This window comes from Odontesthes bonariensis, chromosome 23 (assembly GCF_027942865.1).
Source record: "Odontesthes bonariensis isolate fOdoBon6 chromosome 23, fOdoBon6.hap1, whole genome shotgun sequence".
NCBI lineage: Eukaryota > Metazoa > Chordata > Actinopteri > Atheriniformes > Atherinopsidae > Odontesthes > Odontesthes bonariensis.
In genome coordinates, this window is record NC_134528.1 from 22,592,082 (window position 1) to 22,606,768 (window position 14,687).

Consider the following 14,687-nt stretch of genomic DNA (forward strand, 5'->3'; position numbering starts at 1 on the left):
TTTAAAGATATTTTTGGAAGCTCATTTTTTTTCCCGGACACTTTATTGAAACTGTGGGAAACAGACAATGGTGTTGCCAGCACATGAATAGTTTAAAACGGTAACTCATAACAGCTGAACATCAAATATTTCTATTAAAGGTAAATAAAAGGGGTAGTAGGTAATCGCTCTTATGCTTACACTGAGCAAAACATTATTCCTCAAACACAAAGCTTTCTTAATCTTGGAGATTCGTGGGGTCGGCTCTCACATGAAAGATCATGTATTGACTTCATCTGAATCCCAGAGAGTAAATAAAATGCCCCTTCCAGTTCAGCATAATCTTACAGCAACAGCTGCATCGGTCCTTAAACTAGTATACCCTGCCACACATGTCCACAACATGGCCTTGTAAACAGAGCTTGAACAACAAGAATGAGCCCAACCCTGCCAAATATGCCGCTCAGTAGATGTCTGCGTCCAGCGACCAATCTCCCCCTCAGGGACTGTCACGCTTATCTGGACCTATGTGAGGCAAGGGGCTATATCAGAGAGCTTGTTTCGCTGGGTGACAGAGGCAAAATGAGTTTGTTGCTAAATACTGGCCAATGATGTAACCAGGTAAGTGCACCCCACTCACTCTTGCATTGCCTAAACTGATCAATGCATGCTCTTCACTGACAAGAGGGCCTTGTCATGTTTCTAAAGGTGCCAGACAGTGAAGAGAAGGTCCATGCCAGGGCCTATCAGTGCTTACTGCTTAGCTACAAAAATAACCAATGACAGTGTCCATTTCATCCTGCTGGCCTGTCTTTCCCTGCCACTCGACACCCACTGGTTATTCCAATGTGAGCTAGCTAGCTGGGTCCTGTGTTGCTGCTCAGTTTGGCCACACAGACTTGTGTGTCTATTTTGGTATCTTTTGAGCTGGTGCTCAGGAGCCTGGCCACACCAGTGCATTCGAACATGGATCCAAGGACTTGACTCACTTTGGGTGAGTTTTCTTTGTTTTAAGCAGAAAACCTCAGAGAAAGTTTGTGAATGACAACTGCTAACTGGAGTATTCTCGGCAGGTGATACCACACTGCGTTCTTGGATTCTACAGTCAGGATTGTGTTGATACCAGAGTCTGTATTGGACGCTTGCACTCAGCATTGAAGGACCCATCAAGAAGGTGAGAGAGCAGTGTGTTATCATAAAGGTTTAGAAAGACATGAGAGGCCCCAAGCAAAAGAATATGAGAGTGCCAAAGTTCTTTTTAGAATTTTGAGCAAAAGCCTCATGTCCAAAAGGACAGAAAGAAGGTGTCTTTGCATTTCTGTGTTTTTCAGTTTTTTCATTTTCAATTCAGTTTATTTATATAGCGCCAAATTACAACAAATGTCATCTCAAGGCACTTAAATAATAGGGTCCAATTCAAGCCAATTGCAGTTCAATTCATTGTAATCATAATTCATTTAAAAATAAAACATTTCATTCATATAGAGCCAATTTTCCCACTTTAAGACAATTATATTATTATGATGCCATATCGTTTCCCCTCGTATTAACAACTCTACAGGGAATATGTATCCAATGATTGAGCCTATATACAGTGTAGTTAACCATCAAGGTTCATTCCTTGGGTATAAATAAACAAGCAGATGCTGGGAAAGTACCGTGGTTGCTAACTGATCTCTGGTCACAAGAGCTAGAAGACTGTTGGCGACCAAAGTGTCCCGGAAAGCCAAAGCATTCAGTAAGTCTGACTTAAGATACAGTAAAGTCATGAAGTTCTATTGAGTTTATTTGCCGTGTTCAAATAATGATCAAAAAAGTCATTTCAATGACTACACAGGTCATTGTGTTATTGGTGAATCTTTTATCTGGTTATCTTTGGCTTTGAATGTGAATGCTTTTTGACACTTAAATACTAATGATACTTATCATCAAACACTCTTATCCCTGAAATGTCTCAATAAATCTCAATTTTATTACAAGGTGAGTGATGGCTGTGTGGGAAGTTGAAGCCTTGAGTTACATGTCAGTGGCTATGCTCGCAGGTCAGGCCACATAAATGGGTAAATGAGCTATTCTGAGAACTCACCCAGTTAGCTAAAGTAAGCTACAGTAGAGCAGCTGCTGCCGAGGTGGACTGTGACACGTGTGATTGATTGACTTGTATTTCCTGCGCTCTGAGATGTAAACTTGCTGGTGAGAACATTATTTCTACAGTTTTTGCACATGAATTGTCTTCATGTTAGTCTACTACATTCACTACATTTGGAAAAGAGGATAGGATTTGAGGGATATGATTGTGATGGGTGGAAAATGCACACACATGAATAATTTTCACAGTATTTATCCTTTAGTGAACGCAGGTCGTAGCCACCAACACTGTGGTTAGAGCTAAAAGCATGCACTGCTTAAAATAACCAAGAGTATGGTCTGAAGTGTTTGTCTACTCCCTGCATAGTTCCAACACAGCCCAAGCCACCACATGTTGTGTACATAAAGGTCATCAGTACAGCTACAGTTCAAAACCGTTTATAGTAACTGTTTCAATTAAACCACTATTTTGTGAATCTCTGAACTAATAACTGTTTTTGTTGTTTCACTCAGTGGGCTGGTTTATTAAATATCGACACCAATTTTGATGCTTCTTTGCAGATGATTTGCAGTTCCTGACCCAACCCTGAGCTGACGCAAAAAAACAAAGGATCTGCAGAGCTGCTCCAGCTATATAGAAGGCAAGACGAGTGATGACAACGCAGAACGACATCTGATGACATCATGAGCTGTGTGGAAAAGCGACACATGAGCCATCGGATGGGAAGCATGCTCCACCATCGCTTCCCCAATGGCTTCACTGACTTGTTCATGGATGAGACGGATCGTGAGGTCAGCATCCTCACCGATAGAGCCTTCCGTAGTCTCTGTGTTGGAGACGATGCGGTTTACAATGACGAGTTCTTGTATGGATACTCACCTTTCAGCTGCCACAAACCTTTGGTGGGGGAACGCCTTAAAAAGAATCATAAGGAATCTAAAAAGGCAGGGCAACACAAACATGACAGAAGCGACGCTCAGAAGAACATATCCCACATGTCATCGTTCCTCAAGGCATTAAGTGTTGCCGAGGGAAGTTGTGAGGGGATGTTAATCAGAAATGGAATGACAGACTCTAATGGGGAATCATGGGATAAGTCTGCACTTCGCAGCATCCAGAGAGAGTTATCAGAATTCTCTTCAGATTATCACTCCGGGCTTGCTGATAGACATTACAAGAGCCATCAGTCTGGTGATGGTTTATCAAACAAAACAGGCAAAGATGTCAGCCTTCCCTCTGGGAAATCGTCAAAAATGAAAAATGGGAAATCCACGGTCAAACTAAGAAAGCTTAACATTAAAAACTTTTTCCTCCACAGTGAGTTAAGTCCTTTCCAAACATGGAGAGACTTTAACCAGTACCCCTTCTGCCAAGAGGACACAGTCACCACTCTTCTCTCCGCAGATAATACCCCGAAATGGTACGACTTGCCATTTTACAAGGAGCTAACTGAGGCCCACAGAAAAGAGACACACACATGCCACAAAGAAGCAATTGAGCCCTCTCCCCCCACTGTTCCCCAACCCATCCTTCCCCCTCCTCCCCCAAAGGTTCTGCCAAAGCCCTCAATTACACTGGCTGAGAAGAGATGCTCTTCAGACGGAGGGGATGGGACTGCTGCCCCCTGGAGGCGTAACAGGTCCAGGGCAAAAAGTGCTATTCCAGCCAATCAGCCTGGGATACAACCTCGAGAGAGCAACACAAAAGCAGTGGATGAAAGTCTTTTGTTGGTTAAAAAGGAAGTTAAATCTGTGGAAGTAAAAGCAGTCGAGGAGGTCAGCTCTTTGGCCTCTACTCCATTCAGCATCTGCCAACTGATGACTCCCCTCATTCCCTCCAGACAGCCGACAGAAACATCAGAAATCCTCCAAGCAGTCCTCTCACCGTCTGCCTTTGATCTTCCAGGTAGGCCTCACTCTGAGGCCAAAGTGACCCCTGAACCGGTCAAACGAGAGAGCTACAAATCCCTCGCCTCCAGCATCCTCTTTAACCTGAAAGACAACAGGAAAAGGGTGAAGAGCCGTTACAGCCCACCGAAATTCAAAACTGTTGAGCTGCCTGAGGATGGTGCCCAGTCTCCACAATTAGATCATATGAAGCAGGTTGGTTCTGATGGCAATGCATCAGGCTTAAGCACGCCTGCCATTTTGAGAGATGGACAGACAGTTTGCAGTCCGATTTTGGAACCAATAGGATCCCCAAATACTGACAAGCCTCCGTCGGATGATTATTTGTTAGCAAATCTGCTGCACACTAAACGGGACGCTGTTGATAAGAGCAGTCATGGAGAAGAGAACCTAATTTCTCCATTTAAAAACTCAAAAACAACCAAAAGCCCCATGGTCAAAAAGCAGAACTACCCTTCTCTGAATTTGTACAAGAGAGCTAGTACTGTTGACAGTGATATGAAATATCTCCAAGTCCCCCTGAGCACCATTACTTCTGCACACGCCAATCCAACAAATGAGACAAAAGACAGACAGCTTTCTCCAATAGATCTTCCAACAAACGCAGGGCTTTCACCATGTGCTTTAAATGCCATCAAAGACTATTCACCCATAATTTCACCCCGCACGGGTGAGAAAGAAAGACTGTCATCAGAGGGTAAAAGACTCCCAAATGTCCCAGAGAAAGCAAAAAGCCTGGTGAAAAACACAAAAGGGCAGCCTACTTCTACAGAAAAGGAGTTGGGTGGCCAGACCATGAGTACAATGGAAGTGATCAGAGCAGCAAGGGAAGCAATTAATGCCGCCAAAAATAAAGCTCGATCAGCAAGTCATTCAGATAGCATTAGCAAGGAGACGTTAGAAACTGAAGAGCTGAGGCAGAAAGAGATGGACGACAAAGTTTCAACAGAAACGCTTAGAAGCAAGAGAGAAAATTTAGAGCCAGACAGCAGCGTTTTTTCTCGAAATAGTAATCACGCAGCAAGTGCAACACTTGCTGGCAAAATTAACAACGTTAACAAGGAGCCTCCGCCCGTTCCAAAGAGAAACTTTGCCAAATCAGACATTCAGCTGTCTCTTGACAAACAGCAAACAAATAACTTTGGCAAAGCCCCTGATGGCGATTCACTGGACGCGCAACCAGATTTACCGTCAAAAGAAAAGAAACAAGGCAAGCTCAAACATGTATTCTCAGCCAGGCAGAACAATTACATAAAAAATCAAAGATATGTAGTGATGGATGATAAGCAAGCAGAGGAGTGTGAGGAAGACAATCTGAAAGTCAACACAAGAACGGAGACGGATAAGGAGATGACGTCATGTGGAGAAATGAAAGATGGCGGCCATATAATAAATGATTTGCAGGCTTTGAAAGAGCTGGAGAGAGCAAGACTTGGCGATCGCATACTTGAGAATGCAAAGAGCAAACTCGAGGTTGTTAACATAGATGAAGAAGCGAAGGCTAAGAATGATTTGATATCTAGGGAGCTTCGGAATATAAAGAGAGGCATGCTGTCGATGAGAGGGAACACTTCGGCCAAGAGAGAAATATTTTCAAAGAAAGAGAAGGAGCAGAACAAGCAAGAGGCTTTAGCAAAGTTGGACAGTAACGTCATCGTAAACAAGACACTAATGAATGACAATTACGACAAAGCCAAAATGGCACTTGAAGAGATCATCTCAGAACGGGAGAGAAGAAGGTATAAATTTACTGAACAGGATGCAAATTTATCATCTGAAGAAAATGTTACTGATAGAAATTTGGACACGTGGCTACAGCAAGGCACAGAAGCTGTTAAAGATTGCATTGCATCAGTCGGAGAGAAACAGAATGGCAGCAATTCCACACTTAAAGACACGGACCTAAAAGAGAGATTAGGTGATTTAAGAGACCATAATCAACTCAGACAGATTTTATCACAAACTGAACCGAGACCTGGTGAGACGCACAGATCAGGTGCAAGGATAGCACTTCCTGGCATGGATAAGATTGGCAGTGAGTTAAACACTAAAGCTAAAGCTAAACATATGAAAGATAGTTCAACTGATGATTCTGCTCATAATTCAGAGGTCAGCTTGGGAGAAATGGCAAGACAGGTGTCTGAAGAGAGTGGAGAGTACTTGAATGAAAGTGAAGACAAAAAAATAGAAACTCCTCCTGTTCCTCCCAGGAGCAAAAAGGGAGGCAACAAGAGGGATGGAGGTTCAAATAAAGTGAAAGATAGGGTAGGCGAAATTGTCTTTACCAAAGAAGGGAAATCTGAAAACCATGTGAAGTCACTAAGTGATAGGATAGGCTCAGAAATGCAAGAAGAAGACAGCGAAGAAGCCGTGCCAAGTCCAAGCAAAACTTATTCCTCCAAAGACAGACAGGGTGAGGAAAATCAAGCCAATTTAGAGTCCAATATGGCAACAAATGAAGTTACATGCAATCCTGTTTTAATTTCAAACAACACACAATCTGAAAATACACAGTGCATGTCACCAAAGCTGACAGCAAACCAAACTAAGACAAACAACTTGCACCCCACAAAAGAAGGCGCAACTAAAACAACCAATGATAAGGCACAGGAGACATGCAAGATAAAGCGAAAGGCCCCTTTAAAACCAGACCATTTAATCCCAGCAGATGACAGTATGACCAAGAGTCTCAAAGCACAAGAAGAGCCTGACAACGCAAGTGGTAATAATGTGCATGTGGATACTGAGGCTCTTGGTGAAACCCCTAGAAGTATAGTGTCACCCTTACTACTAGTAAATGGCATCAGTGTCCCTCAGAGCCCACCCGATCAAGCCAGCTTGTCCTCAAAATCCTCCTACTTTTCTGCGGACAGTGCATTCCACAGAAACACTGAGACTGAGTCAAACATATACCATTCCTTGGATAACTTGACTGGAGAGATGGAAGAGGTTGATGGTGCTGGACTTAGCGATTCACGAAAGGATTTGGATAGATCTGAGGTGGAATATTATTCTTTAAGTGATCAGGAGAGTGAGCTGGATGGTGTGAAGCGGCACATGAAATCTCCTCAAAAAGAGCCGGAGTTACAGCACAAGAACAGCGCAGACAGAGAGAACGTCTCTACAGATCAAAGAGCAACTAGTGTAGAAAAGGATTCAGCAACGCCGCCCACAAACACTTTCTCACCAACTTTTGAGATCCCAGCTTTGTTTAAAGTGAAAGATAACACTTTCAGTAATAAGCTTAAGAAAGCTGTACCACCGTGGTCACCAAGAGTGGGTCTGGATGGTTCAGAGAGGGTAGAGGAGGAGGTAAATCGAGCAAAGGAAAACCCAGAACGAACACTGGCTGAAGAAACTCCCACGGCCGATATCACAGTAACTTCAGCAGAAATGTTTGGAGCTGAGGAGATTCTATCGAACCAATCATCGCTCTCGCCTTCAAATCTGGGAAGTGAAAACCCAAAGAGACCCCAAGTTGGAGATTTTCTCACCGTCCCACAGGAGGAAGACAGATCTTCCAGGGTGACTCCATCATCTGAAGGCATGGAGAGCGTAACAACCAGCACAGCTGACACAGCTGATGAGGTGGCAATAAATGGTGGGGTTCCTGTTGGGCATGAAGGGACAAGGGTTCTCAGCGAACTATCGGGGTCCACCTGTAGTGGTAATGACAGCCAAACAGGGCTGCCCAAGCCACCTGCTGTATTACCCAAATCTGAAAAGGCTGTTCTAAAAGCCATTAAACTGGCAAATAGAAGGATGAAGAAGGAGGAGGCCCAGAAATCGTCCCATAAGTCCTCTCAAAGTAGCAGCAAACACAGAGCAGACGGACAAAAAAGTGATCAATCAGAGCAGAAAGGCAGCAACGGTGCTAAAACCGGCAGGAACAGTGAGAGAAAACACAGAGCAAAAACTGAAGACGGCAGTCATCACAATGACAAACATCATAGCAATAAAAGCAATGCCCGGAGTGAGCAACTATCGAGCGACAATGAAAACCACCATCAGAACGCAGCAGAAAGGAACTACGAGGCTCGGAGAGAAAGCCACGATTCAGTGGAAAACAATAACCAGAGAACAGACGCTCGACCCGGTGTGGCGTCAGAAAGACAAGGCCGCAGCAGCAACAGACACGTTCGAGATAAGCCAGAGCAAAGACAGTACAGCAGTGACAGAGTAATCAGTAACGTGCCTGTGTACAAAGCTCAAGTCGATGAGAGGCCCACGTCAGACAGGCCATTCCATCGATCGCAAAGCATTGATAGGTACTTGGGAAGTAAAGTAGAGCGTAGGCTCAGTGCTGATGCGGTGGCCAGTGAAAAGCTTGATCCCAGGACTCAGCGCATTGAGAAATCCATCATGAATGAGCTTAAGCAAAGAGGTCGACCCAGAGAGATGACCAGCAGAGACAACCCACAGAGGAGAAGTCACAGCATTGATGCGCACTGCATGGAAGTACCTCACCCTTCCTCCCTGTCTCGCCAGTCAAGCCACACCAGCCACACCAGCCACACCAGCCACACCAGCCACACCAGCCAGCTTTCTCGCCAGTCTAGCATTGAGCACACTATTATTACACAGTCGTTCCCTATGACCCAACGAAAGCTCCTCCAGGATCCTGACTCGGGGCAGTACTTCTTTGTCGACTTGCCTGTTCAAGTCAAGACGAAAACCTTCTTTGATCCTGAGACAGGAAGCTACGTACAGCTGCCAGTCCAGCCACCAGATGGTGCTGTTCCCCAGGCTTCCCCGATGGAGGTCCTCACTCCACCACTAGTTGTTTATCACAGCTTTGTCCCCGTCCCTCTGTCTCCCATGGCTCAGAAAACTACCATCCAAAAGGCTCACATGGAACAGGAGGAGTTTGAGCAAAGGCATTTGGAAAGGGCAAGGCAAATGCACTGTAAGGAGGGACATCCATATTTAGAGCCTGCCTATGGACAACATGATCACATGTTAGGGGAGTTCATGGGAACCGAGGAGCTAGACTGTCCCAGCTGATTGTTTCATCAAATTGTGCTGTTTGCTGCATTCCAGTAGTTATGTTTGTGAAGCAGTTGCGATGGAATATCCTTTTCAATTTGCTTTACCTTCTGTTACTTTAACAAGATTATCTACATTTTCCTTAAAGAGCGCGTTCGTGATGGATTAAATCCACAACTGATGGCTGGTCACTTGTGCAAAATCGAAATATTTTCTAATATTAAACACCAAATCAGCTGTGATGCAAACATATTTTGCCCGTTATGGAGAGAATAAGAAGAAGGCACCTAAAAATAACACTAAAATGGTCCTACAAATGCCAATGCATGTTCATTTTTACTAATGTTACAGGTTTAAAATATGGAGTTTCTTTTTTCCCCCGGAAGGCTCCTTATTTGTTTTCACTGTAGACGTCTTTGGTTGTGGTTTTGCTTTACTTTAAACTTTGATGACACAAGCTGTGTCGGTCTTGTGAAGCCACCGAGGCCTCCGCTGGGTTGTTGAGGAAGAAAGACAATGGGTTGAGTATAAACTCACAAGGGATGATCCATTTGTGGATGACTGATAGCTTTTGAATGTGGCTGACAGATTTGTGTAAGAATGTGTGCAATTTTCGAGAAAGAACACGAGAACATGGATTATCCATGTACATAATGTACTTAAGTGTAAACAGAGAAGGTATGCCTGAATGTAAAATGTTTATAATTTGTAAATGCTCATAGTTTGTAAAATACTTCAGTGGTATTTGGATCTCTACTATTTTTCAGGTTTTGTTGCTTTTGTTTTCTTACTTATTGCCTTGAGATTTTTATTTTCAGCATACAGTTACAAGTAACTCACCGTTAGATATACTTGAAACTAATCAGATTCACTTAAAGAAAAAAAAAACCCTGTTTGTTACTGATTCTGACTGATTATGTCGACACAGCGGAATTTCTGAAATACTTTGCATGCTGACGTTAAAACTGCACCTGCTGAATGTGTTTCAAGCATCACAAGAAAATCTTGAACTGGTATGAATGCAATCCCTGTGTTGTTTTCTTTTTTCTTTTCTTTTTTTGTAATATAGGAAACATGGAGGAGAGTTGGTGTTGCAGGTTTGTTGCATCGGTATTTTTCTAAGCTAGAACTAAGCAGGGCTGTTTTGTGTCTGTGATCCATTCCAAATAAAAATGACTGTTCTCAACAGATTTTTGTGTATTATTACCTATTTTCCTCCAGTGCCAATGTCCATTTAGGAATAGTGGCTCAACAAAACCCACTCAACAGGGTTACATATGTAATGACTGGTAATTATCATTTTCAGCAGTTACCCCCTGTGCCTGCCAATGACTTTTCTTTTACCCATCTGTAATTAAATTGGTGATAAATCAGATATTGAAAGGTTTTAGAAGTGTACAGTTACTTTACAGGGATGCTTTATATTATTTATTTATTATTATTATTATTTATTATTTATTGAGTAAATATGTGATATTCCTCTTCTGTTTGACTTAATTTGGGTCTTTCTGAATTGAAGCCACAGCAGGTTTGCATATTTCAGCTGCAACTCTATCCTGCCACCTGCTGATCGAAACGTGTAAAGACGAGAACTTTCAAACAGCTTGTTTACCGCTTTCATTTACTTATCTGCTCTACAAAACATACAATGTACATAGAAAACATGTACAAGAACACAAACATTCAAGCTGGGTTTTCTATAATTACCCTGCAGGCTTTAAATATTCTTTGCTCGATTTATGTTACATACTGTACTTAAAGTTCTCTGTCTTATATAATCATTTTTAATCATTAAGATCCTTCCATCAAACATTTTGTAATCCCTGTACTTGTGTATTAAAAAGAGCAAAAAACGTATTAAAGACGGATGAATCGGTTCAGATTCCAAAACATTTGTTGGAGCTTGAACAGTGATCAGCTTTTCCACCATTTTAATCTACTTTAAAGTTAAAACAGTTTTTCAGATTATCACAAAAATCTACAAATCAGTCATCAAAGAGAGGGAAGTGTTAGTCTTTCTTGCGGGTCAGTAATCAACATAATCAGTGCAACTGAAGTGAGTCTTTAAATCACAGGACCCTGAAGTGGACATTTGTGGCCGCTACCGCAGTAAAATATTGAAAAAAACAATCTGTAGCCCATAGTTCATTATTAATAAATGACTGAGAACAAGAAAATATTTGTTCAAACATCATGTCGTGGACATTTCTGTGTTCAAGAAAATTTTTTTAGCAATCCTTGAACAACATTAGGCATCAGTGATTAATACTTGAAGAATTGTTCATTTAATTTAAAAACTAAAATAATATTCAAACATATGCATGAAGATACAGTGTTTAAACAATTCTTGGAACCTCCTCCAACCTTTGTCCCAGTCTTAAACAGAGCAGGACCTGCACAGTCAATGACATCCGCAGCTTAAAGCGACCATGTCGTCGTACTGCTTCAAGACCACATTCTCTTCATCGTCAAAGTATAACAAACTGATGGACTGGAGCCTGTCGGGCACACAGCAGGGCGCTTCTACTTCATCACTAGAGAGCTTGAGCGCGTGCATGATGGAGCGCACCGTGGCGTGGTTGGTGGCTCTGAGGCCGACCCCCAACGGAAATGGGCAGGAACCCTTGCAGTGGTAGGCGTTGTATCCGCGGGGAGAGATGATCCAGCCAGACCAGCCGATCTCATCAAAGTCAACAAAGAGTGGGAGCCTCTGGCAGGATTGGACGCGGCTGCGGGGGGAGAAACCTAAGGGCGCGCGTCGCCTTCTGCTCCGGCGGTCACGGGGCTCGGGTGCTGCTCCAGGTTGGGCTTGTCCTGCAGGAAGACAAAGACGCAGTCATGAACTATTTCTCTTTGGGCCAAAACAAAACTTCAAAACGTCTTATGCAGACTGTACTTCTTCATCCTTATGAGAATGCCGTAGCTTTTTAGAGGAAACACCTGAGAATGACGTGTGCTACGATATGGAAACGCACATATGAGTCGTGTGCCCCTCATCCCACCTGTGCGGAACACCATTATGATTCACATTTAGCAAAGGACAATCTGTTTGTTTGTTTCGATTGGAGGATTTGTTTGAGGACGAGCATCTGATACACACACACACACTACTCCCTACCACCTTACCCAGGTATGACTGGTTTGCTGCTGTCCTGCCATCGTCTGAGAATATGACCAGATAGGCGTTTGTGTCTGTCAACTCTCCAGCCTGCTTAGATGAAGACACCCCTGACTCCATCCAATTACCAGAAGGAAAGGTGGTCACCACCAGGATGCCATTGTTCTCCTGACTGTTCCGGATCCACTTGTATATCTGAGATTGTTGGACCAATCCGTTGTTAATGTCACCAAAATGACAAATCAAACACAAAAATCTGCATTGGGAATGGTAATACTGAAATCTTTATGTGTAATTAACCAACATTTGTGCAGTGATGGGAAAACGACGAAATGCTAAACTCCTGTTTGAAGAACATGAATTATGGAAGGAAGGCGTTACCATTTGAGTGACATTAAAGACTTCCCATCCTTGTGTGTACAGGGGCACCAGCCTGGAGGTGATGAGGTTTCCTCTCCATGGCTTTACTCTGCTGTCCAGCACCTCATATAGATCCACCTGGGCAGTTAAAAAACAGTAACGTTAGTTAACTAAACCAAAACTGTCAAAGTGTCTGTTTAAAGCCCGCAATCATTGGATGTTTTCTGACACTCAGGCAGGATGACCGCTCCTATTAGTGGCCAGTGTGGTTAATTAGACACTGAAGCACTAGACACTAGACATTCTACTTGACAAGACATTAAAGGGAATATTTCCATAGGCGGCTTACCCTATAGAAATGAGGACCATGTGACTTTCCGAGGTAAAACTTCTGTTTCTTTCTGAACCAGCGGAACTCCGCTTTGATTATTTTCTCCTCTCTGCCGAAAGACGACAAATTGAAGAAGTGAAACCTCTCTCCATTATGACCTGCAGACGACAAAATATAGAAGAAACGTCTTTAGAGAAACGTTGTTAAAGAAAGAATCGTTAAACAGACACATATCCGCGCGCAATTGCACCGTCTGCCAGCATTTACGCATTCTCACCCTTACGGTGTAGTTCTGTAGCTTAAATGATGTAGAAATGACATGATTTCTCACAAAACCATCAGACTTTAGCGTACCGTTCAATCTGACAAGCTTCTGCTCACCTTTATCCTCAAAACTGCGCACTATGTTTCCCTCCAGAATGTCCTTCTGACTTTTCGGAGTTCCTTCGGTGACAGTCACCGCGTTAAAAAGATCCAACATAAACTGCGGTGCCTTCTTGTGTGGGGGCACCGCCGGAGCCTGGGGTAAATCTCTCAGGTTGAGCACAGCGTCCAACCTCCGAGTCACTGCATCCGAGCCGTCCTGCTTCCCCATCGTCCCTGAGCCCTGCGGTATCGCCAGCAGGGTGACGCGCCCCAGCTGGAGGAGGCAGAGGCAGAGGCGCACAGCTCCTGCTGCCATTTTTCAGTGAGAGTGGACTGAGCTCTACACCTGTAGGACGATGGGTGATAAGGGTGATCCCGCTGCTTCTGATAACAGGCTGTCCCTGTATTCAGCTAACAGCGGGAGATGATTAGGCCGTGATTGATGATGGGAAAAGAAACACAAAGGAAAGGTGAAAATGACCCGAGAGTCAACTTTAAACATGGAAACAAGGAAACGACTAATATGTTTGTATTTGCATGAAGCTTATAGTTTGGAGGCCAATTTGCCCAGTTTATCAGAAAGTAGAGACATGTTTCTCAATGAAAAAAAAAAACCCGTTACATTTATAGAAAGTTAAACTGATGAACCCATCTGTTAGGCATTTGTTATTACAAAATAACGTGACTAAGTTATACAAATTCGTAATAATGTGGGTTCAATAGTCTACTTAAATACAAAATAAATAACTGCTATATATTGTATTTATAGATTTCAAATATGTTCAACTTCAATTAAAGAAAAGAAGTCGTCTCTTTATTACACTATTCGGGCCCTCTTTACCATCCTCTTATAAAAGGAAGCAAAGCGGTCCATCCATATAAAATGATCCCATGATGATGTTTTGTCGCCGTTGCTCCACATCATGTGTTTCTGGGCCCAGTTGTCTGTTATCAGTATGAGGCCAGTTGCTTGAGAGCAAACTAACAACTGAGCCGTGACGCACATGAGGCGCGTTTTCAAAAGCCACCTGTTGACGCGCACATTTCCACAAAACGCGGGCGGCTCGTCCTCCCCTCCTCCGTTACTATTTGGACAGTGACTCAGAGTGAACACCCAGGTCACAATGACGTGTTTATTCCGCCGTTAAGGTGTGTATTCGAGATGATCTGTGATCAATCAGCTCCAACAAAAGGGATCAAATTCCCAAGATCATCAAGCTGATCAATGACTTCTCTCCCTCTCCTGTGTTGTTCATCAAATTCATGGTGATTTCAGGGGGATGATGATCCCCTCATTTAGGGGCCATTACTCATGTTTAGAGTCTTTTCCTGATCCCCTTTGTATCCCTTCAATAGCCAACCGTGGTGAAGTTGGTTTGATATTGGATATTCGACAGATATTCACAATAAGGAAATAAGGTGTCTTTTTTTTTCCAATACCTCCCAAGCCTTGTGACCTAGTGACCCCAAACCAATGCAGAATAGTTCTCCTATGTAGTACCAACCACACACACCTTTTTTTTTTTTACATCAATTGTATGCACACTCTAT

General features: G+C 43.2%; 2 protein-coding genes across 2 annotated transcripts; one reads left to right on the top strand and one right to left on the bottom strand.

The window, feature by feature from the left end:
- Positions 1-809: 809 nt before the first annotated feature.
- Positions 810-9,953, top strand: LOC142374205 (uncharacterized). Its single transcript, XM_075457750.1, has 3 exons — positions 810-973; positions 1,053-1,153; positions 2,629-9,953. Exon 3 carries the CDS (start codon positions 2,752-2,754, stop codon positions 8,977-8,979), a length of 6,228 nt encoding a protein of 2,075 aa, XP_075313865.1. The 5' UTR covers positions 810-973; positions 1,053-1,153; positions 2,629-2,751; the 3' UTR covers positions 8,980-9,953.
- Positions 9,954-11,362: 1,409 nt separating this feature from the next.
- Positions 11,363-13,452, bottom strand: LOC142373504 (bone morphogenetic protein 2). The gene is made up of 5 exons (XM_075456794.1): positions 13,152-13,452; positions 12,789-12,928; positions 12,461-12,577; positions 12,088-12,274; positions 11,363-11,775 (listed from the first exon to the last, which is right to left on the bottom strand). Exons 1-5 carry the CDS (start codon positions 13,450-13,452, stop codon positions 11,363-11,365), a joined length of 1,158 nt encoding a protein of 385 aa, XP_075312909.1.
- Positions 13,453-14,687: the final 1,235 nt, after the last annotated feature.